This window comes from Tupaia chinensis, unplaced genomic scaffold (assembly GCF_000334495.1).
Source record: "Tupaia chinensis unplaced genomic scaffold, TupChi_1.0 Scaffold000311_2, whole genome shotgun sequence".
In the NCBI taxonomy this organism is placed as follows: Eukaryota; Metazoa; Chordata; class Mammalia; order Scandentia; family Tupaiidae; genus Tupaia; species Tupaia belangeri.
The window spans coordinates 114172-139790 of record NW_006159803.1 but is presented as its reverse complement, the minus strand read 5'-3'; the positions used below and the strand labels follow the sequence as shown (position 1 = coordinate 139790).

General features: G+C 36.9%; 1 protein-coding gene across 5 annotated transcripts in view; it reads left to right on the top strand.

Moving 5' to 3' along the window:
• The first annotated feature begins 9615 nt into the window (after positions 1-9615).
• LOC102468460 (caspase-1-like) overlaps positions 9616-25619 on the top strand; it is a 33122-nt gene continuing 17118 nt past the window's right edge. For 4 of the 5 annotated variants that reach the window (XM_027772844.1, XM_027772840.1, XM_027772843.1 and 1 more), the window contains exons 1-8: positions 9631-9659; positions 9871-9961; positions 10353-10619; positions 13429-13535; positions 14271-14444; positions 17878-18112; positions 19359-19502; positions 21421-21527. In XM_027772844.1, the coding sequence (XP_027628645.1) occupies positions 9928-9961; positions 10353-10619; positions 13429-13535; positions 14271-14444; positions 17878-18112; positions 19359-19502; positions 21421-21527 (1068 nt within the window). In that variant the 5' untranslated portion in view covers positions 9631-9659; positions 9871-9927. Of the gene's footprint in view, positions 9660-9870; positions 9962-10352; positions 10620-13428; positions 13536-14270; positions 14445-17877; positions 18113-19358; positions 19503-21420; positions 21528-25619 lie in introns of all 5 variants that reach the window. The other variant, XM_027772841.1, reaches the window with a different exon arrangement.

Sequence of the window (25619 nt, the reverse complement as noted above, 5' to 3'; positions counted from 1 at the left end):
CAGAGTTGAGTTTGAGGAAGGCCAAATGTATAGCTGTCACAACTTGAGCGAAGGTTCTGCCACCTGGAGGAGCAGTTCCTCCAACACATTCCTCACTCTTTGGACCTCAAGCAAGGAAGGTATGATAAATGAAAAGTCCTGGCTGTGACTTTTCCTTAACAAATAATGGTGGCTCTAACTAAAGAATCCTATTAAACTTGACTCTCTTTATTTCTTTTTTAAAAGAATTATTTAATTTTATTTTATCATTATTATTATTGTTACTATTTTCAATTTGCTGCAGGGCACATATGTTCACCAAACAGAGAGAGAGAGAGAGAGAGAGAGAAAGTGAGAAACAAGGCCACCAAGTCTGGGACTTGAACCATGGTTGGTCACATGGGAGTCTCATGCCTTAGCTAACATACCACCTGCTGGCCCAGCTTTCTTTCTTTCCCTTTTTTTTTGACAGATTTTTACTGTAGGGAGTGTGTACTCACTAGAGAGATAAAGAGACAGAAAACAAAAAATCATCCCTCAGTGGGGAAAGCCACACCACAATCCCTTCTCCTCCATTTCCCTCTTGGGCTTTTGGGCACACATGCACATGCACCTGACTTGAGTTTCAAGCCACTGGGTCTGGTACTCGAATCGCGGTTGACTATGTGGGAGTCCAGTGATGTAATCATCACACCATCTGCTGGTTTCCCGACTTTCTTTCTTATACTGATAAATCTCTGAGTTAATATAGAGGCAGGAGGCAAGGTGTTCCTTCACAGAAGTGGTGAAATCATGGAGAGAGCACCCAATTCCGAGTTAGATGACTGCTGTGTCTGCCTTGGTCTTCCCATCTTACATACTATGTGACACTGTACCTGTGAGGAATGTTTAGAGACAGGAGCTGCTTAACCCAGAAAATACTTAAAAGAACCTAGTTACCTGAAATATTTGAACAACTCCTAAAGATAAAATTACTATTTTGTGAATTAGGATGTTAGAAAAAGTTTAAAATTGGAAATTACTGGAAAATAGTTTTGTATATAAATAATCTTTCTCACAAATAGACTTGCTTAACAAGGGACTCTTCTGCTTCTAATGTTTTAAGATTCCTGACATAGAAAAGTTCAAAACAAAGGATCACATTGGTATCCTTTCAGAGTGTACTTATCTGCAAGGAAGATTATTAATAAAAATACTTAGCTAATTCATTTAAGGGGGATTTTGTGAATACCTAACATTCAATATGTATCATAATGTGCCTTGCAGTTTTAAGACAACAATTCTGGGGGCCAGCAGGTGTGTAATGGTTAAGACACACGGCCGACTATGCTTCAAATTCCAAACCCAATGGGTTGAAAATCATGCCAGGCATGTGTGCACATGTACCTAAAATCCTGAGAGGAGAACAGAGAAGGGATTGTGGTGTGGCCATCCCCCCAAAGGATTATTTCTCACTTGCTCTCTGTCTCTCTCTGTCTCTCTGGTGAGCACATGCACCCTTTAGCAAAATTCTCTCTGTTAAAAAAAAAAAAGGACAATAAGGCTGATAGAAAAGAAACAAGACTGTAGTTTAGCTGAACATGTCACACCCTCTTCCTAGGAGGGTGCCAAAGGAAATGTACACAGAGGAAGCAATGGCAAAGGCAAGCACTGCACTTGCTGGTTCTTGAATCAGACTTGCATCTGGAGAAAAGAAACAGTGCTAAGGCTATGTGGCCTGAACAATAGCTCTGCCTCTAGCTCTCCAGCAACACCTGTCCCCACCTCAAACATTATACCTTCAACAAAAGCATCCATTTTATCAGCTTAGTCTTCCTACATGGTGATGTAAGCTTGAGTAGAAAAATAGAGTGGTGTAACAAAAACTCAACTTACCTGTCACCTCTTGCCAGTCCACCTGGAGGAGACTGTCTTGGGGACATTGACAAGACAAAGGGGCCAGGGAGAAACTTCACACAGATATACTGCATTGAAATTGCTCTGTGTAGCCTCCTTATTCCTGATGAATTCTGACCCCATGACCTCTCATACCTAGCACTTGTGTTTGGTCTCTTTCCGTTAATCTATCCCCCAGTCTATGAAGCTATAGATTGATGCTGCAGTGGAATAGGAAGGAAGAGACACTCACACTGTGATGGATTCTTCTTGGAAGAGGAGTTGGAAGTCAATGGAAGAAAGCTAACTGCTCAAAGGAAAACAGGAAATGCTAAAAGCAGTTTCTGAAGGAATTATATCTGTCTACCAGTAGAATTTGGCTATTGCTCTCCTACCTGTCCTACTTAGTCCTTCTGAAGAGTTGAAGAGGTCCAAGCCAAACCAGGGGGCCCAAGCATTGTTCACTGGCTCTTCTCCTGCCCCCCACCCCAAGTCAATGGAGGGTCTGCCCGTCTTCAAGCTGATTTGAAAAGGGACAGCCAAGGTCTAAACTTTTATATTTGGTTATATCTAAGTCTCCTATGAATATTTTTAGGAACCTCCCTTTTTTTAAAAAAAAATTTAATTTTGTTATTATTATTATTTAATTTTGACCAGAGAGAGTGAGAAATGGAAAGTGAGAAAGCAAGCAAGCCACCAGATCCAGGATTCAAACCACAGTCAGCCATGTGGGAGTTCAGTGTCTTAATCACCATGCCACTTGCTGGCCCCTCTGCCCCCTTTTAATTTTTTTTTTTTTTTGCCATAGGGCACATGCACTTGCTAGAGAGACAGAGACAGAGAAAGGAAAAGAGAGAAATCGCCCCCTGTGGGGATGGCCCTGCTACAGTCCCATCTCCTCTATTCTACTCTTATGAGTTTGGGCATGATCACACATGTACCCAGTGTGATTCTCAAGCCACCAGGTCTGGGACTCAAACCATGACCAGACATGTAGGACTCCAGCACCTTAACTGCCTTGCCACCTGTTGGCCCTGAATCCTCCCCTTTTTAAAGCCAATAAATTTTTTGAAGAAATAGGAAAATTGTTCTACAGAAAATCTCATATTTTGCATCTGGCTTGATTGCTCACCTGCAGTGTTATCTAACTAGTTCACACATGACCCAGATTTCTTGTGCACTAAATGGTACTTCTAAAATTATGATTAGATTCAGGTTATCTGTATTTTTAAGAACTTTTCTCAGATGGCACTGAGTACTTCCTCTTGCACATAGCACAAGGTACGTAATGTCTAAAATATCTCAACTTTAACGATGCTAAAAATGGTCTGTGGGTTCATGTGGGTTCATGTGATACAGCTTGACCCTTTCTTATAAAGGCCCTAGTTAAACTTCACCAATGATTTACTATCTACTGATTGCCATGGCCATGATCATATTTTTCTTGGAAGAGTACAAAACAGTACAATGTTTCCCACTATTCCTTTTGTACTGACTGAACTTCTTAATATAATAATTTCCTTTCATGATCTAGCTCCTACTTTTGTTATCCTAAAATTTAGTTCATATGAGAAGATCAAGATAAAGGTTTAATGATGTCCCTCTAATGGTCAAATTTCATAGTAATTCCTTGGCCATGGCAAATTCACTGGTCTTTTACTCCCTCAAAAAGTTAGCTCATGCCTGTTGCTTTTTATTATTCTATGTGTTTTAATAATTTGAGGATGTCATTCTTGTTGAAGCCATAATTTTCCTATGGCCAGTAAGAATCCCTCAAGTTGGGAACTGTGTCTATTTAACATGATCTGTGAAAGCTTCCATGCTTTCTGGTCAGAAAACACATCCCATGCTCATTTTGAACATTTTCTATTCCTGATCTAGAATCAGCTGCCTTCCAGGAAGTCCTTCTCCTTTTTAGTGGCAAACAGTATTTAGAAATTTTATCTGGATACAAGAGATAATCATCACTTCATACAGTCACAGCTTTAGGTGTTTTGCACAAAGTCAGGAAAAAACCTCATATATTTATATGTTGGTTTTTTATTTTTTTTCAAATTGAAGATATTAGGAACTCACAGTGATATTTCCAAATCATATTTAAGATTTTAAGGATACTTATTATTTCTGATTTTACATTTGCAACTCTTTTTTTTACATTGAAAATAATGCTGACAACAATCATAACATAATCACATTTTTTCTTTAGCTTATGTTACAGTGAAAAGTGGGGTCAAAGTAACCATGCTACATCATTTATTGTAGTTTCCTTATGCCCTGATCTTCCAAATTTAAAAATTATTTCTTAGTTTCCAAAGTTTCTTTAAAAATGATGATCTGAAGGAAATATTCTAGGTATGATTTAGGTAGATTCAGGGCTTATGAAAGCTTTTTTTTTTTTCCCTAAAAACTGTAACTGTTTTTATGAATACACAGTTTTTTTTTCAAGCCATTGAGAACTTCTTGACCAACTGATTGAAAATCTGCTGCCTCCATTGCCTTGTTTTCCCACATCCCTTTGGTGGCAGGCCAAAACATGAACTCTCAAATCTGTCTATGACCTAATCACCAGTACCTTCCACAGCAGAAGGGACCTTGCAGTTGTAATGAAGCATCTGGAAATAGAGAACCATCCCCTGCACTATCCAAGTGGGCCTGATTTAATCACATAGAAAAGAAGGAGACAGGATTTATCAAGTCATTGAGAACTTCTTGACCAACTGATTGAAAATCTGCTGCCTCCATTGCCTTGTTTTCCCACATCCCTTTGGTGGCAGGCCAAAACATGAACTCTCAAATCTGTCTATGACCTAATCACCAGTACCTTCCACAGCAGAAGGGACCTTGCAGTTGTAATGAAGCATCTGGAAATAGAGAACCATCCCCTGCACTATCCAAGTGGGCCTGATTTAATCACATAGAAAAGAAGGAGACAGGAGAATCAGAGGCAGGAAGTAGATAAGAAAACAGAACCAGAGAGCAGTGACAAAGGGCCATGAGCCAAGAAATGTGGAGAGCCTCTAGAAGCTGGATAAGGCCACAGAATGCATTCTCTCCCAGAACTTCCAGGAGGGCAGCCTTGGGCACAGACTGAAGTTAGTCCAGTGGAATCCATTTCAGATTCTGAACTCTAGAGATAGAAGATAATAAATTTGTATTTTGTTAAGCCACTAAATTTGTGATGATTTGTTAAAGAAGCAGTAAGAAACTAACCCACCACCCCAACATGTTTGTCCTTCTTCATATGCATTATAACTTGAAATTGCTTTATATGTTCTGTGGACTTATTAATGTAGTAGAATGTAGGTTCTATGAAACCAAGACTCTATATTCATATTAACCTACACTATTTTGACATAGCACTATGTAAAATATTTAGCAGAGTCATATTTTTTAGTAAATTAGGTTGAATATAGTCTAAGATTGTATTGAATTACATCTAATAGTGGAACAACTGATTACACGCATTACCTGCCTAGTTTGTACAGACTCTAGTTGTAAAACTAATTATGTTGTTATTATTAATGCATGGCTGCACTCTCTAGTAGTCAGCAAAAATCCTTAGGGATAAAGATAATATTATATTCTTGTTTTGAATCCTACGATCCTAATCCAGAGCCTGACATTCATTAGACATTCTATAAATATGTACTTAATAAGTAAAAATCAATAAGAAAATATACTATGATTAAATTTAAATAATTCATATCCTTTCTACTTTTACCTTCCAAATTTTAATGTAGAATTTTAAACTGACTGCCTTCCATTATCAGATATTTTTCTAAGTTATTATTTTTGTTCAAAACTTTGCTAACTGACATTCTTCTTCTCACTTTAAAACATTCATATTTTATTACATATGGTGATTACCCTCTAAATAGTAACCACTGTTTTAAGTAGTGTGTGTATACCAACAAAGGAGATGACCAAGGTCATTCTTTCCTACGGGCGGGCCCATTTCATAGTAGAAAGGCAACAAATAAATAAGCAACAGATACTATCAGGTAGTGATAAGCATTTGGCAAAGAAACTAGCTTATCTAGATAATCTTGTTTTACATACAGAATGCCTCTGTAACAAGCATTCTTGTCTCTGTTTTCATTTGTGCACTCTGAGACTCATGCTTTCAATTTTATGCTATTCTATAGTCATGGAATGCCATTCACTCACTTGTATTTACACATGACATAGTTGGGTTTGGGGATTGAAAGAGTGAGTTTAAACGTGATCTCTATGAATGCCATATAAATAACAACAGTGAGGCTTTCTATGAGAATTTCATTCTAGGTAAGACTCATTTTCCATCTGTAAAATGGGAATGTAGCACTAGCATCTTTTTCACAGATGTGAACAATGCCCTGCAGTTAGAATAGCATACAATACAATGACTGTAACATAGTAGGGTCTCTTCAAATTTACCCTGTTATTCTTTAAAGCTCAGGACAGCTTTAAATTCACTCTTTCTGAAATGCTATTACAGTACTTTGACTTTGTCCTACCATTTAGTGGAGTCTCTGCTCTCTTCTATTGTCATATATGTTTTTTTTTTCCTGTGCTTATGCTTTTGTCACCCTATCTTAAGCCTTTTAAAAACAGACCATCCCTCAATATTAATGTTCTTATTGTCTCAGAGGACTTAGCACAATGCTTACTAGCAAGAAGCCTTGTGATCTAGAAAGAGCTAGCCTAGGGATGATGAAAACTGAATTCTCTTTAGGGCTCATCCCTCTGGCAAGTAAGCAGCCTCATTATTCAGCAGATGAAGATGCTATTACTTGCCTGTGCTGTCTAGCTCACTGGGTGCTTATAAGGACACAGTACAAAAAGTACAAAAGGAAACATATGGCACAACACCTGCTTTTAGGGCTGTGAAAATAATAACACTAACCTAACACTAACAATAAATGCTATCTTTTAAGGTCTTACTATGTTCCGGACACCTGCCAGCTATTCTAGATCCAGTTTCTGAGAGACAACTTAAGATGATGATGAAGAATCAGAGCCAGGCTCCCACGGTTTGAATTCTGACTTTGCCACTTACCTGTTGTGTGAGCTGGATGAGATATTTAAGCTCTGTGCCTCACTTTTCTTACCTGTAAAATGGGCTTAAGAGCTCTACTAGCTTCATAGTATTGCTATATTTATTAAGTGAATAAAATAATTGAAATGAGCATAAATTGTTAAATAAACTTTGTCACGTAATACATACAACAACCTTTATATTATTATTATTCCTATTGTATAGTTTGAGCAACTGAGGCTAAATAACTTGTCCAAGGTTATACAACTCATAAGGAAAAGAGAAGGGATCTTACCCACCTATGTCAAATTCAAAATCTTAGGCTTAATGTCATATGGGAGACACTTGGCAAAGTCTGGAGATATTTTTGGTTGTCATAAGTAGGAATATATTACTGGAATCTTGGAGGTAGAAGATAATAGTGCTGCTTAACACCCTACAACAAACATAATGGCCCCTACAATAAACAATTATATGGCCCCAAATGATAGTTTTATTGTCAGATAAAATATAGGACATCAGTTAAATTTGAATTTCAGTTACATACAAAAAAATCATTTTTTTAGTATAAATATGTTCCAAATATCTAGATAAACATGTCTTATAAGTGTCAGGAGGAGGCTTAGTGCTTAAGATGCTAGATCCTACATGGCCTACTCTACAGTTCAAGTCCCATCCCTCAATATTAATGTCCTGAAAAATATGCCAGGTGGGATGTGTGCCCTAAACCCCAAGAGGAGAATGGACGAAAAAGGATTGCAGCGTGGTTAACTCTCTTTGGAGGGAGGGAATCTCACTTTCCCTCTGATGAGCACATACACCCTATAGCAAAAAAGAATTTTATAAAATATATGGGGCATATTTGTCAGTGAGTCTGTATTTTTATTTGATAAATCTTGCTAGCAATGAAGTATTTCATCAGCTTGTCACAAAAATCCCCTGAATTGGGGACATGTGTGATAACCACTATTTGTAGTGAGAAAAAATGAGACTTAGAAAGGATAAGTTACTTGTCTAGGCCCATGAAAGTAGAAAGTGGAAAAACTAGAGCTAGCATACAGGAATCTTGTGATTTCTTGATCAATTACCCTTTTTATTACAGTCTATCAGCCCTAATTTATTGGTTCAGAAGTTTGACATATGGCACACAGGTATAATCTAAGAGAAATAAATAAGTAATAGCAGACAGAAAAATTGATGAACTTGAATATTTATTACGAAGAGCCTTTGGAGTGATGGAATGTGACTATACAGGAAACAATGGCAGGCATTTCTGTCATCTGAGTGTGCCAGGTACCAGGCTTGTTTAAAGACCTCTTCTTTTTCATTTGTTTTTGGTATTTTTTTCTGTTAAAATAAAGGCCAAGGATAAAGACATATGTTATTTTTAAGTTTTTTTTATGTCTCATTATTTAAGGTGCAAGCGTGGTTGAAGTACACCATAAAGATTATGTCCTATAAAAAAAAAAAAAAAGATAGAACATGGGGATGAGCAAATGGGGTAATGCTTAGGTCATTGGACTCCCATGTAGTGAACCCAGATCAAGTTCTAGACCCAGTGGCTTAAAACAAGCCAGGTGTGTGTGCATGTGTGCCCAAAATCCTGAGAGGAGAACGGAAGAGAAAAGACTGCAGTGTGGCCATCCCACCCGGAGGGTGATTTCTTGCTTTCTGTCTTGCCAGTGAGTTCATGTGCCCTATAGCAAAAATCTCTCTCTAAAAAACAAATAAAACATGCATGTGAGTGGTGATGAATGGGACCCATATGACACAACAACCTGCTAAAAATTAACTAGAAAGGTCATATTTGCCTCTTGTCTTCTAAGCTAGAGATGAGTTTCTGGAAGATGGAGGTTTTAGTTCTAGTGTGATTGGGAACAGAAAGGCTTTGTGTAGATACTCCTAGGAGCCTTTTTTCTACTTCTGTTGGCTGGTGGGACCAGGCTGAAAGGAGAAGCTCATGGGCTTGTGGGCTTGCAATACATGTGATTGATTAATTTAATTTTCAGCTTAGTGATCTAGGTCAATGCATAATTGTGCTGCCTCATTCTTTTATAAAAAGGAATCTTGAAAGATAAAAACAGAACCTCATTTTTAAAAAGCATGTAAATATGAGACCAGCTGATGGCATAATGGTTATGGTCAACTATGGTTCGAGTTCTGAACCCAGCAGCTTAAAATTCACACTGGGTGTGTGTATGTGTGCATGTTCAAAATCCCAAGAGGAGAATGAAGGAGAAGGGATTTTGGTTTGGCCATCCCCTCTGCAGGGTAATTTCTTGTTTTCTGCCTCTCTGTCTCTCCAGCGAGCACACGCACCCTAAAGCAAAAATTTCTCTCTCAAACAAACAAACAAACAAAAAAAAGCTGGGAACAGCAGTTGGTGTAATGACTATGTTGCTGGACTCCCATGTAGTTGACTGCGGTTCAAGACCTGGACCCTGGGGCTTAAACTCATGTCAGGCACATGTGCACGTATACCCAAGATCCCAAGGGATTGTGGTGTGGCCATCCCCCCTGAAGGGGGGTGATTTCTCACTTTCTGTCTCTGTCTCACTCTGTCTTTCGAATGAGCACACGCACCTTATAGCAAAAAAATAAAACAAAACAAAACAAAAGCAAAAAAAAAAGCATGCAACCATATATACACACCCACATGTGCAATCAACAGCTCTGTCATAACTTGTGCTCCTGACTTGCTCAACAGGAAGATCTTGATTGCACTCAGTACTGCTTTTCTTTCTTTTCCTCCTGCCTCATAAGAAGAGACCCATGGAGTCCACGGCTGGTAAGGCTTCTTTTATCAGATTGAGTATTTAGGCGAGATACTTGAGGAGTTGATATTAGCCATAAGGTTGTTTTTTACTGAAGTGTGAGCAGCATTTAGTAGGGAAGAAACTTTCTTCCTTGATATATATATATTGTTGGAAACGTCTTGACACATTTTTGCATAGAAAAATACGTCATGACTTTCCCAATGACCTGATATATTCTCTCAGGCTCTGCTCTGCTCTGAAGACCTTGTCTTCTGAAGTTCTTCTGTGGATCTTCCCTGTATGCTCAACATAACTGAGGTTCAGAATCTGAATGGTAGGATCACTATGGGTTACTGTGTCTGCATAAGAGAAATGAAAATGACATGAATGTGGCCATTGTTGAATCTGATTTCCATGGACATGTTCATTAAAACAAAAGCCTGGGTGGTGCTCAGCTCCTTGGCCCTGCCTGGTAACTCACCAAGAAAGAACAAGAACAGGTAGAGTGAGAGCACCTTTTGATTGACCCAGCTAGGCTAGAATTCTGGGCAGGATGTCCATAGACTTAGAGAAAACGGAAAGGGTCTTAGATGCACTAAATAGGTCACTTCTTGGGATTCTGAACAGTAGAGTCTATAGAAAAACAAGAGTCTTGGTTATTGAGGTGACAAAACCCTATTTCTGAAGGTGCATATTAATTTAAATATTTTTTGTGTTTCCAATAGGTAATAAGCTAAAAGAAAAAAGGAAAGTATTTGTTGACTCTGTGTCTGAAGACACAATTTATAATCTGCTGGATGATGTATTAAGTGAAAGAGTGCTGAACCAAGAAGAAGTTGAAATGGTAAAAAACAAAAATGCTTCAACTAAAGCCAAGGCCCGTGATTTGATTGACTTTGTGATTCAGAAAGGGTCCCGTGCTAGCCAAATATTTATTGATTATATCTGCAAGAGAGATTCCATCCTTGCCAACAAGTTAGGATTTTCTTTAGGTAAGATTTCTATATTTGGAGTTTTCAATCTTTTTAAAAAATTATCAACAGATAATTTCCCATTTTTGTGTCCCTTTAATGTTTTCTTCTTTCTTCTTCCCCTTGTTTATATCCCTCTCACCCTCTCCCATTTCCCACACTCCCACACTGTCTCCAGTATCCACAGTTGCTCTCTGTGCCTTTATACCTTCCAATCTTTCAGTTTCTGCCACAGAGTGCAGACATTCAGTACATAATAAGTGGGGACATATAATGCCTCTTTTTTATAGTCTGGCTTACTTCACTTAGCAATAAATCTTCAATATTCATCCACTTTCTATCAAATGCCAGGGTCTCATCTAAACAATTTGTAAATTAAGTAATTAATTAAATTGACAGGTAAAAATGTTATATATTTATGGTGTACAATGTGCAGTTAGGTATAAGTAGACATTGTGAAGTGATTAAGTTAATATATCCATAACTGTATATTTTGTGATGTGAATACTTAAAATCTATTCTTTATGGGACCAGCAGTTAGCGTAATGGCTATGTAGCTGGACTCCTACGTAGTCGACCGCGATTCACGTCCTGAACCCAGTGGCTTAAAAACTCATGCCGGGCAAGTGTGCGTGCATGCCCAAGATCCCGAGAGGAGAATGGAGGAGAAGGGATTGCGGCATGGCCATCCTCCCTGGGGGGTGATTTCTCTCTTTCTGTCTGTCTCTGTCTGTCTGTCTGGTGAGCGCATGCGCCCTATAGCAAAAACCTCTCCAGAAAAAAAAAAAAAAATATATATATATATATATAATATCTTATCCTTTACTCATTACGTTGTATTGGGAACATTCAAAAGTCTCTTTGTTTTTTTTTTTCAATTTGCCAAGTTTATTTTATGTACCCTAAGTTTGAGTTAATATGTAAATGCAATGTTGGATTTATAATTTAAAAGCCATTTAAATATTGGTGAATTTTATTACTTTTATGCAACTCATGATTATTTTTAAAGCTCATTTTTTGTGACTCAGAAATTTTCAAGTGTTCAGTATATTATTAATTATATTGTATTATATTCATATGTAATATATTACCTATTTATATATTTATGTATAATAATATATAATACTATATGAAATATATTAACTATAATCACCTACTCAATTCTATTTAAGAGATACTTCAACTTGTATCTTGTTACCCAATATCTGCTTTCCTATTCATTTGACAGATAATTTATCTACTAAATCTATGCCTCATCAATTCCTAACCTGAAGTTTAATCACTCTCATACTCCCACTCATGCTCTTTTTTACTCTGTCCATATAAAATTTTTTTCCTGGGACCAGCATGATTTTTAAGCTGCTGGGTCCAGGACTTGAACCATGCACTTAGCCATGTGTGATCCAGCATCTTAATTGCCGTGTCACCTGCTGGCATAAGGAATATATTTTTTCTGTCCTTACCTTTAATTGAAGAAACTAAAGAACAGAGACATTAGGAAATCTAATTTCACATGGTTAAAAAGTGGTAGAATTGGGATTTGAGCTTGCTTCCAAATTCCATCCTAGTATCACTAGGCTGCTTACACAAGCAGACCTTACTATCCAATGATGCAAAAATGATTTCTATAAGAATTCTATTACTGGTAATTCTTCATCAAGCAAACTGATAGTTCTGATTATTTCCTTACTATACTCTAGGTTCATAGTGTTTAAAGCCAGAGAAAACCTTCTGTCTAGTCTTTTTTTCCTTTCTTGGGGACTTATGTAGGATTTATCTGAGCATTTCCCAAAAAAGACAACCAAAGACTAGTTAGTGGGAAATAATTATCAATAATTTCCAGTTTGAACCTGCCATTCTGATAATCTTCAACACAGGTTTACTTCTCCAGTTGACTGACCTCTGTTCTGAGCTCTGTGGGCTCATGTAGGACTGGTCCTCAACCCTACACTCACTGCACAGCAGCCTGATGCTACCCTGTTATCCTAGCTACTCTACAACTTCGTAGAAAAAGGAACTCAACACATGAAAACAAAACCTATCCTCTATTATTTAATTAAGAAAAACTCTCAGTTTTTACAAGTAACCTTACACAGAAATTAAGAAGAAACAAGAGTTTATATTGATGTATATTAGAAGAGAAGGAAGAAAGGTATCTATCCAAAACAAAAATTACTTTCAATTCTTCTCAGGAGCTAACCAGACTATCCCTATGAATAAGACACTACATTTATTTATTTATTTTAGGATTATTAATTTAATTTTATTTGTTATTATTATCTTTTAATTTTATATAGAGCATGTGGGCTTACCAAAATGAGAAGAGAATACAAGAGAGAGAAAGTGAGAAAGGAAGCTGCCAGGTCCGGGATTTGAACCGTTGTTGGTCATGTGAGAATCTAATGCTTTAACTTCCATGTCACCTGCTGGCCCCAAAAGACTACATTTAAAAGATATTCTTATGGAATTTCTCAGAATTGAGCAGCTCAATAATGCCTTATTTGATCTCTGTCCTTCTAGTCTTCATCATAGAATCACATGCGTTTCTGCATCTTGGATAGATCTCATCATCAGATAACTTTCCCTAAAAGGGAGTTATCTCCCTTGTCTACCACATTCATTCCTGTTAATGAGACAAAACTATCATTTTTACAATTTTAGCAAATTAAGATGTTCTTCTTACAATTCTTTTTCAGTCTTCCAGAAGAATGAATGCCCTTCTCTTTGATGATTACTAAAGTAATAGAACATACAGGGCCCCCAAACAGCTGGTATACCTTATATCAGAGCTCTTGTGTCTCTTATGCCAGGTCTCTTAAAATTCTTTTAGAAACTCCTGCTACAGGAACAGGGCCAGCCTCTGAAGAATACACAGGCAAACTCAAGCTATGTCCTCGTGAAAAATTCCTGGAACTACGCACAAAGGAGGCTGGGAAGGTGAGATATCCAATGAATGGAAATGAGGGATAACATGAAGTAGAGAGATTTCCCACATACAAAAGATGAAGAAGTCTTTAGAATAATAGTATCTTTTTAGTGATGTCTTGAGGCACTAAGAGAGTTAAAAATAATCAAAGACAGGTATTTTCATTTTATTAGGATCATGGCTGATGGGCAACTTCATTCTATCATGAAAACTGGATATGCAATAATGAAATAATTAAAATCCTATGATTCATTATATATAGATGCTACAATATATATATTTTTATATAGATGCTATAAAAATAAAGCACCTATACAGGGATGAAGACTCAGCTATTATTAATGTAGACTGAAGTCAGTGAAGAATGTTTTTAGTGTTCCAGGCATTTGAGATGAGATCTTAAATATTAGATAAGGTTTAACTAAAAGAAAGGGAAGCGAAGAGGAAGGAGAGAAGGTATTTTAGCTCATTTTACAAGAGCATCATATAACTAAGGCCGCAGTTGTTCTAGTTAACCACTCTGGGGTTTTGCTTATTTAGTTATATCCTGCATAGGAGTCCATTCCCCATTTTCTCTACCTTCTTTCAGAAGACACCCATAGCAGGAGAGAATAAAGAAATGGTTCGAACTAAAGTTAGCAGGTGAGAAATCTCTGTCTTATGCAGCTGAGAGAGTGAGTAGCTCTTACTGTACTGTGGATATGTGAGAGGAAAGGAGATGCATGTAACTTGCTCTTTTTCTTCAGATCTATGAAATAAAAGAGAAAGGGGATCGCACTCGTCTGGCCCTCATCATCTGTAACACAGAGTTTGACCATCTCCCAAGGCGCAATGGGTCCAACCATGATATCACAGGGATGAAGGGACTCCTTGAGGATCTGGGCTACAGTGTGGATGTGGAAGAGAATCTCACAGCCAGGGTAAGGACCCCTCTTCTGTGCAGCATATATAAACCTACAGGCCCATATTACTCTAACAATGAAGCAATAATGTCATTTGGGGGCTATGCATTTAACTTCCCTAGGGCTCATATTCTTCAGCTTGAAAAATAAAAAGTTAAAGCAGGTATCTAAAGTAACCTGTACCTCCTTTGAACACTATGTGTATATATACATATAAACATATGTGTGTATACACATGTAGTGTGTATGTGCATATATATAAATAAGTTTTAGCCACAATGTTAACAGTTTTATTATTGTATTCTTACTATTAATTAATGTTTCCTACTAATAATTGCTATTTTATCATTATTAAACAAAAAACTGATGGCTTTGCTTAGAAAACACACACTTACATACACATACATACACACACACTTTCTGCCAACATGTGTTCACAGTTAGGGAAGTTGTTCAGGAAACAAACTCTCCTAGATTATACTTAATTTTGGTGGCTAGCCACTCCTCATCTCATCCCTTATCTGGTGGCAGGCTGCTGTGGGAATGGCAATCTGCATTTGTAATACAGTTTGCTGGAAGCTACAGTGACCAAAAGGAACTCATCCTCGAACTATTGGGAATTTAGAAAGATGCCATGTGTGCCTGGCTCACAAACAGATCTGAGCAAACCCTAAACTTTCACTTCATGCATATCTCTGACACAGAGATACACTGGGCAAAAAGAAAAAATACAAAACAGAAAAACAAACATCAAATCCTGGAGAAAGAGGAGAGTCTGATTCCTAGAATTGCAACATCATAAAATTCAAATGTTCAGTTTTCAACAACACATTACGTGACAGACAAAGAAATAGGAAAGTGTGGTCCATTGATATGAACTATATGAATCATCCCTGAGGGAGACCAAATGCAAGGTACAAGACCAATATAAGAAAAAAAAATAACAATTGTGCTGTGTTTCCATACATTAGCAATGCACATATGAAAAGAAAATTAGAAAGCCAATTTCATTTACAACATCATCTAAAAGAATAAAATACTTAGAAATATATCTAACTAAGGATATTAAAAATTTGTATACTAAAAACTACAAAATATTGCTGAATTAAATTTAAAAAACCTAAATAATTTTTAAAACCTCTATTTATGAATACAAGGGTAATGAGGTTAAGATGTTATTGTTACTCAAAATCATCTACAGATTCAATACAATCCCTGATATAATTTTAATAGCTTTCTAAGAGATGAAATAGCCAATTCTCAAATTTATATGGAACTGTAAAGAAACTCAAATGAATAAAACAATGTCGAAAAAGAAAGTAAAACAGAAGGACTCATATTTCTCAACTTTGAAATTTACTACTAAGCTACAGTAATTAAAACAGTGTGATACTGGCATAAAGACGGACAGACATACAGAATAATGAAATAGGATATAGACCATAAAAATAAACCTCTACATGTTTATTTAACTAAATTGCACAAGGTTCTCAAGACTACTCAGTGGAGAAAAGACAACCTTCTTTTGCAAAACAAATTATTATGGGAAAACTGGATATGCTTAGCCATTATGGCTAAAATAAAAACCTTTCCTTATACTACATACAAAAATTAAGTTAAAAATGAGCCAAAGATTAAAACATTGGACTTGGAAGCAACTCATGGCTAGGTAATCAAATGTACAGGAAGGGAAAAGAAGTTGATAAGCAGAACTTCATAAAAATTATGAATTTTTGTGTCTCAAAGGATACAAACAAGAAAAGTGCAAAGACAACCTACATAATGAGAGAGAATGGTTGTATATCATCTATTAGGGATAGATTAATGTCCAGAATATATACAAAATTTATAAAACTTCAATAACATGAACAAATGAGCCAATTCTAAAATGGGCAAAGGACTTGAATAGACGTTTCTCCAAAGAAGATAGACAAGTGGCCAATAAGCACATAAAAATGTGCTTAACATCATTAGCCATTTGGGAAATGGGAATTAGACTACAGTGAGACACTAATTCATACCTACTAGGGCATCAATGATAATAACAGTAATCTTATTGTTGATGAGGTGGAGGAAGAGCAGAAAAATAACAGGTGTTTCCCAATTTGTGGAGAAATTAGAACCCTTGGGTTACCAGACATGTAAAGTGATATAGCAAGTTCCAATCCTAAGTATTTTTATATCCAAAGAACTGAAAGAAGAAATCCAGGCTAATATTTGTGCATTAATACTTTTAGCATTATTCATAAGAGCTAAATGTAGGAATATCAAGTGTCTGCCAACAAATGAGTGGAAAAACAAAATGTGGTACATACATAGGGTGTATATGGTTAGTCATAAACAATAAAATTTTGACATATTTTACACATGAATGGGCCCTGAAAGATTGTGTTTAGTGAAATTATACAGATACGAAAGGACAAATAGTCTATGATTCCACTTATAGAATGCATTTAAAATAGGAATAGCATACTCATATACAAAATATAGTTTACTAGGATATGAGGAGGAGCTATTGTTTAATGGATACAGAATTTTTATTAGGGATGAAAAATGAGCTTTGGATATAGACAGTGGTATGGCTATACCTAACATTGTGAAGGTTATTTAATGCTATCAAATTAAACATTTATGGGGGACCAGCAGTTAGCGTAATGGCTATGTTGCTGAACTCCCATGTAGTTGACCGCGGTTCAAGTCCCGGACCTTGTGACTTACACTCACGCTGGGCGCATGTGCGTGCATGCCCAAGATCCTGAGAGGAGAATAGAGGAGAAGGGATTGTGGTGTGGCCATCCCCCCGGTGGTGATTTCTCGCTTTCTGTCTCTCTGTCTTTCTGGCAAGCGCACGTGCCCTATAGCAAAAACCTCTCCTTAAAAAAAAAAATTAAACATTTACGAATAGCTAAAATGATAAATATTAAGTTCTATATGTTCTATCACAACAAAAAACAACTAGCACAGGGGGCCAGCAGGTTGTATAGAGGTTAAAGTAGGCTGATCCCACATGCTGCTGTGCAATTTGAGTTCCAGGTTTGGTGGTTCACATAGGGTGTGCGTGTGTGCCCAATATCCTGAGAGGAAAGTAGAGGAGAAGGAATTGCAATATTGCCCCCATGCTGGGGGATGATTTCTCACTTTTCCTCTCTCTCTCTCTCTCTGTAACTAGCACATGTACCCTACAGCAATCTAAAAAATCAAATGAACAAACAAACAAAAAGCATATGATAAATGAATAAAATTTACAGATGTGGAAAGTCAAACTAGTCTCCTGAATTGTTATAGTACATACAGCACAGCGACAATAACAAGGGCCACATGTGAGCATTTCAATATCTTAGACGTTATAATGTGCCAGGCACTTGACATTTATTCATTCTACTGCTCAAGTCATTACTGGTAGAAAGGGTGGGTATTATGATCTGATATTTAAAAGTTTATTTTCTTTCAGGCCATGGAGTTAGTGCTAAGAAAATTTGCAGCTCGTCCGGAGCACAAGACCTCAGACAGTTCTTTCTTTGTGTGCATGTCCCATGGCATCCTAGAAGGAATCTGTGGGATTAATCATAGTGATGAAAATCCAGATGTGCTACCTTATGACCCCATATTCCAGATTTTGAACAACCGTAACTGCCCCCATCTAAAGGACAAACCTAAAGTCATCATCATCCAGGCCTGCAGAGGTGGTGAGTTCTGATGGGAGTCAATAGGTCAGAGGGTCATTTTTCAGAGCCTGAGGCTTGTACTATGTGTTTTCTATCTAGTGAAAATGCCCAAAGCCTCATTTTAGTGTAATGACACCCAAAACTTGTCTTGGTAAAAAACATTTAAGGGTGGTATATAAGTTAAATGCAAATGTCATCCACTTTCAGTGAACCACAGGAAGTGATGATAATAATAATGTTTATTCGAAATTATTTTTACATATTGGGTTGTTGGGAAAGTCATGACACATTTTTTTTCATAGAAAAACATAGGAAAATATGCATGCTTTTTCCAACAACCCAGTAGAATAATTAAAATTGTGGCATGAAACAGCTTTAATTTCAGGATTTGCTAGTCAAAATTTTATGATCTCTGATCTGAGAAGTATTTCACAAGATAGTGAGGGATTAATATTTAACATAATGCAAAATAAGTGAAGGAGCCAGACCCAAGAGATAACGTATTACACAGTTTCACTGACACGGCATTTGGGGAAGAGCAGAAGTATAAAGAGAAAATCAGGTCAGTGATTGTCATGAGGTGAGGATGGGTGGGTTCTTTATCTTGATCGCTGTAGTAGTTACATGACTGTACATATTTGTCAAATTAGTGAAACTGTAACTTAAAGGCAAATTTTACTGTTTGTAAATTATATCCCTGAAAAACAAAGCCAAATTATTTATGGCATTGACTTTTTTCTATAATTTTTCTTATTTCAAACTTTAATGTAATTCTATCACTCAGTGAAAGGTTTAGAAGGAAGAAGTAGAGGTGGGGATGAAAAAGGAATAGAAAAAGTAGTTTAGAATTTTGAATCTGTAGCTGAATAGAGCAGATATTTCCTTTCTTGGCTTTATGTTACTGTTATTTTTCTATCAATAAAGCAAAACCTATTCCCTTTACTTAGAGATAATCAATACCCAACTTTTAACATAATTACTAGCCCTGATAAATGGGTACCTTCTAGCAGGCAGATCCAGAGGTGGTGATTACTATTCACTGACATCCTCTTATATGTGATCATAAATAAGGTTATGTTAGACCTGTACTCTGTGTGTGTGTGTGTGTGTGTGTGTGTGTGTGTGTGTATGTGTGTGTATGCGTGTGTATGTATGAAATTAATTGAAACATCATCATAAAAGTGTATCCTATTAGTTTAGTTGTGAAAGGATGACTTGAATGAGTTTAGGAGTGAATAAGTGAATAACAATCCTATCGTTTTTATAGGAAGCAGTGGAGAGGTTTGGGTCAGTGATTCTCCACTGGCCTCAGTGGACAATCCTTCACTGTTTCCAGAGAATCTAATCCATGATGGTGTATCCAAGGCTCACGTAGAAAAGGACTTTGTTGCTTTCTGCTCTTCAACACCACGTGAGTGTCTTTCATTTTCTGTGGGGATAAAGCTGCCTGCCTACATGATTGGGCCCATCATTGCAAAAAAGAACACTCACTAAAGTCTTTAGAAGGGATTTTTAAAGCAATGAAGAGTCCACCCAAGCTTCTGTGGCTTTTTACAGCTTCCTTGTGGTGGTCCATTTTCCTTCTGCCCCTATATCCACTCAGATGCCAGTCTTTTTTATATTCACTTAATAAATGATTGGGTGGTAGATACACAGCAGTATTGATTTGCTGAGTCTATGATGTTAATAACATTGTTTTTACTACTGGAGATCGTTTTTGAGAATAAGAGGATATGACCTCCTTTTCAAAAAGAAGGTTTGGAAAATAAGAAATCTATATATAAAATGGTATTAAGAGCTCACCAAATAAGAAGTAGCATCTGGTAAAGTAAAATTACAACCTAGGAGTAGTAAAGAGTTTTAAAGGATTAGTTTCAAAAGACATAATATTTAAGGTGACATACTTTGAAAAAAAGAGACTATACAATAGAGAAAAGAGAATTCCCAGTGGGGCTCAAAGCCTCAACAAAAGAGACAAGATGTTTTAAATGCTTGCAAAAGCTTATTATTACTTAATGTGTATTATTTAATTATATTACCTAAATGTATATACATTTATACTTATCTATAATATGCATTTATTAACATTCAGCAAGCACATCTGGCAGGTAAGCTGTATTATCTCTCACAGATAGAAACTGAATGCCCCAAAATCATACAAATAGCCTGAACAGTGTATTTGCCACGTATGAATCTAGGTCAGTTCTGAAGTTTAGATGAACTTAGATAAGCCAATAAAAACAATATAGAGAACCACAAACTATTCCAAAGTCAGAAACTTGCTGACTTCTGGACCTAGGAAGGGACTGGAAATGGAACCAGTCTCTCATTGTTACCTGGCTAGCCTGTTATCAGAAAAGGGCATCTAGGGAACCAGCAGTTAGTGTAATGGCTATGTCGCTGGACTCCCACGTAGTCTACTGCGGTTCACATCCCAGACCCAGTGGCTTAAAACTCACGCCGGGCGCATATGCGTGCGTGCCCAAGATCCCGAGAGGAGAATGGAGGAGAAGGGATTGCGGTGTGACCATCCCTCCTGGGGGGTGATATCTCGCTTTCTGTCTCTATGTCTCTCTCTGTCTGTCTGGTGAGCGCACGCGCCCTATAGCGAAAAACCTCTCCAAAAAAAAAAAAAAAAAGAAAAGGGCATCTATGGTATGGTAAAGAAACTTCAGAAATTGATAAGGATTTAGTAACCACTTTGTCACTTTGTACCTCTTCCTCTTTGAGCAAATTCTGAAGATTAAGCAAAAGAATATTTACTAGAAAATATGATCTATATGGGGCCAGCAGTTAGTGTAATGGCTATGTCACTGAACTCCCATGTAGCCGACTGTGGTTCGAGTCCCAGACGCCGTGGCTTATACACGCCAGGCACGTGTGCGTCCGTGCCCAAGATTCTGAGAGTAAAATGGAGGAGAAGGGATTGCGGCGTGGCCATCCCCCATGGGAGGTGATTTCTCACTTTCTATCTCTCTGTCTCTCTCTGTCTTTCAAGCAAGGTAACACACCCTATAGCGAAAACCTCTCCAAAAAAAAAAAAAAGAAAAAAAAATACGATCTATAATACCAATTTAAACATAGTCATGTTACATAACGAACCATAGATCTTAAGTTCTCAGGCATCTGTGATGCTACAACATTTGCATGATGTCTTATAGTTCAGGCTAAGTTTATCATGTTATTCTTTGAATATAAAGCCAGATCCAGAAATATAAACCTTCATTTTTCCTACTTGCTTAAATCAATCTAAAGTTATTTACAACATATGACTATTTTTAAAAAGATGAAGGCTGCAGTTCAAGATTCATCAATTCTCTTGTTCACAGATAATGTTTCCTGGAGAAGTCCAAATGGTTCTTTATTCATCACACGACTCATAAAGTATGTCCAAACAGATTCTTGGTGTCATCACCTGACAGAAGTATTTCTTATGGTAAGACCTATATTATCTGTTATATTTGTTTATTTATATACACAGGCCAAAACAAATGTATATAATAACCCATCTACATATTTTATACTAATTATAGGTCATTACTCAAACCATTGCAAAACTTGCTCTTTGATTATTTCTAAAATACAAAGCTCTGATAGGCCAAAAAATTAATACACGCTAAACTTCTGTATCAAAAAATTAAAAATGTAGGAGATAAAATATTTTTCATAAATAAAAATATAATTTATGAGGATAACATGATATAAAATAATATGTACTTAAATATTCACATTGTAGAAAAATTTAATGCCAAACTTTGCTTTGATATATATTTATTTAGTTCCTATACAAACTGGAATTGGAGACTGCTGATAAGAAAACACAGTAAAAAGGACAAACGATCATTCTTATTTTCATAGCTAATATTTAGTAGGAAATATGGATAAGAAAGGACCATCTGATTCAAAACTATGTCCTTTTCAATTTCTAGGAAAAAGTGTAACAGGGTTCTGTGAGGAGCACTAAGGAAGAAGTTCTTTAGGAGATGTGGTTGTTAATAAACTAAAAAATCTCTGTGTGTTTCATTGGCATATAAATAGTGTTTACTGGACAACAGAAGAGATGGGGAAGGAGTGACAAATGAGAGAAAGAAGAATCTGAAATAAAGTCTCAGAGGCAAAAACAGAAGACTGAGGGGACCAGGTCTGATGGAATTGAAGGAGAGAATCTCCAAGCTTAACATCCCTGATGATGCATAAATCCTCGGGTGTAGAGTTACAGCTAAAATCTAGAGGTCAGAATCCCCTGTTTACAGTCAAGATGACTGAACAGAGGCCTAATTTACACTTCTGTCTGAAACAAACAAACCCAAAAAACTATGAAGCAATGGTTTTCAATGTACTGGATACTAGGAAATGATAGACACTTGTCCCTTCTAGATGGGAAGTGAACTTGGGTGTGCCCTGCAATCTGCTCAGTGTATTATCTTGAGAGAGCTTCCAGGGCACTGCACAGTGGGGAGTAAGTAAGGCAGAACCAGGCAGATTTCCAGAAGTGAGTAGGCAGAACTAAGAGTCTATGAGAATGAAATAGTGAGTGTACATAAGGCACAATATCAAAAAGGAGAGAGAGCTACACAAAGACAGAACTCTGGAGATCCTCAGAGGATCCCCATGATGTATTTTGCAGAGTACTGTTTACCATATATGAGGAAACTACCTGAACCAAGGAAAAGAACTACCCTAAAGGACTGGAGGAAACAGTGCTATGGTGTCCATGCAGAGCCAGGGAGAGTGCCTATTTCCATCAGCTAGACTGAACAATTTTTATTATTTGCCAGTAGAGCACTCAGAAAGGTGTATGTGTATTTTAAAAAAAATAGGAATGCATAGAAACTGGAAAGTAAGACCATCTATCAAGAGAAGAACTTCATATGTTCAAATAGTTAAGTAGAGTCAAGGAAGATAAAAAGACATAAATTAAATTTTGTGGTATAAAACAACCACCTGTGAAATAAAAAAAAACACAATGAATGAGATGTATAGCAGATCAAATATTGTAGAAAAAATAGTAAATGTGAAACTACACAAGATGAAGCACAGAGAACAAAAGAATGTAAAAACAAAAATGAATAAAAGGGAACCAGCAGTTAGCGTAATGGCTATGGCGCTGGACTCCCACGTAGTCGCTCGTGGTTCGCGTCCTGGACCCGGTGGCTTAAAACTCACGCCAGGCGCGTGTGCGTGCGTGCCCAAGATCCCGAGAGGAGAATGGAGGAGAAGGGATTGCAGCGTGACCATCCCCCCTGGGGGGTGATTTCTCGCTTTCTGTCTCTATGTCTCTCTCTGTCTGTCTGGCGAGCGCACGCGCCCTATAGCAAAAATCTCTCCAAAAAAAAAAAGAATAAAATTACCAGTGAGCTGTGGGACAAATATTAGAGGCCTAAGATATATGCAGATGTTCTTAAGGAGGAGGAACAAAGTAACATTTGAAGAAATAATGGGCAATAGTTTTTCAAATATAATGAAAGGTATAAACCCACATATTCAAGAAGTACAACAAATCTGAAATACTAAAATAGTGAGGAAAAGACAGCAAGGCTCATCTCAGTCTAATTTTTTTAAAGCAATGATAAGGCGAAAATCTTAAAGTAAAGAGAAAAGAGGCATGCTACATATGGAGAAACAGAAAAAAGAACATCAGCAAACTATTATCAGAAATTGGGCATGCTAGAAAACAACAGTGAACAGCAACAAAAAATCACCCAAAAATTCTAAGTCTAAAAAAATGTTAATTTGTTTTCAAAACCAAAGGTGAGGGGGCCGGTAGGTGGTGTGGTGGTTAAGGGTGCTGGACTCCACATGGCCGACTGCAATTCAAGTTCCAGACCTGAAGCCCTGCTTTCTCACTTGCTCTCTCTCTCTTTGTCCCTCTCTGGTCAAATTTAATTAATTAATCAATTAATGTTCAATAAAATAACTCTTTTTTTAAAAAAAAGGTGAAATTAAGGCATTTTTCAGCCATCTAACAGCTGAAATGTTCTGTTATCAACAGAACTTTACTATAAATGTTAAAGTAATGTTAAAGATCAGGAAAAAGGAAAGTGATAGCATGTAGAAATATAGATCTTTATAAAAGGAATGAAAGCATTATAAATAGCAAGTCCATGAGCCAGTAGGTTGCATGGTGGTTAAGGCGCTGGACTCCCATGTGGCTAACCACAGTTAGAGTCCTAGGCCTGGCAGTAAAATCACATTTTAGGCATATGTGTGCTTGCCCAAAATCTCAGGAGGACACTGAAGAAGAAATTGTGGTGTAGCCATCCCCCTGATTTCTCACTTTTCCAATCTCTGTCTCTCTCTGACAAGAACACGCACCTTACAGCAATAAAAAAATAGTGACTACACACACACACACAAGTATATATATATATATATATATATATATATATATATACACACACACACACACATATATGTATATATGTATATATATTTTTTAAAGGAATGATTTAATACATATACACATATGCATACAGAAGGGCAAGGCTCAATTATAATATATCACCTGTGGGGGGGGAAACACCTTTAATATAATGAGATAAATATCTTTAAAATAAAAAAAGGAAAAAGTATGCAGGCTAATGTGAAAAACAAACCATCCACATGTGTATGCATGCTCAAAATCCTCAAAAGAGAGAAGTGGAGAAAAAGGGATTGTGGCATGACCATGACTTATGGGGGATGCTTTATCACTTTCCTTTTCTCTTTTTCTCTCTCTGGCAAATGCACATGCTCTCTGCAAACATTTTTAAAAAAACTGTAATATCATAAGGACAAAGGTGCCAATCATCAGGGGGATATAATAACAGTTTTAGGCACATAATAACAGTTTTATGTATAAGAAGTAAAAATAAACAGAATTCTGATGAGAAATAGATAAACCCACAATTAGAGTCAGGGATGTCATTACCTCTCTCAATAATTGATAGAACAAGGACAAAGAAAAATTAAAGATAGAGAAGATATAAACAACCTAATGAAACAACTTGATCCCAATGGGCACATATAGAGAATCCAAAGCAACAAGAGCAGAATAGATCATCTTTTCAAGTGCATATGGAAAACTTATCAAGTTAGGACATATTTTACACCATAAAACAAATCTCGATAAATTTAAAATGACTCCATTCATATAAAATATATTCTCTAAATGGAATGAAATAAAACTAGAAATCAGTAATAGTAAGTTCTTGGCCCAACCACTGTGTCATAGCCAGTAGATGTGCCAGTATGCAATGCTGGAGGTCATGGAGGAGGACTGTGCATTCATGTCCCAAGTCTTCCTAAATACCTCAGGTGTGCTCAGGGGCACATCTATGATCCTGGCTGGCTACAGGGCTGATAGGAGGTTAGCGGTCTGAGGGCCCTACTGAGAATGCCTTCTTTTCCTCTTTCTCTAGAAATATGTAAATAAGACCCTCCCCCCACCTTTGTTTTCATTGCTAAATAATGGGAAGGTCTCTAAAAAGATCCTAAATGATGGCAATTAAATAATACACTTCTAAGTAACACATGAGTCAAAAGACAC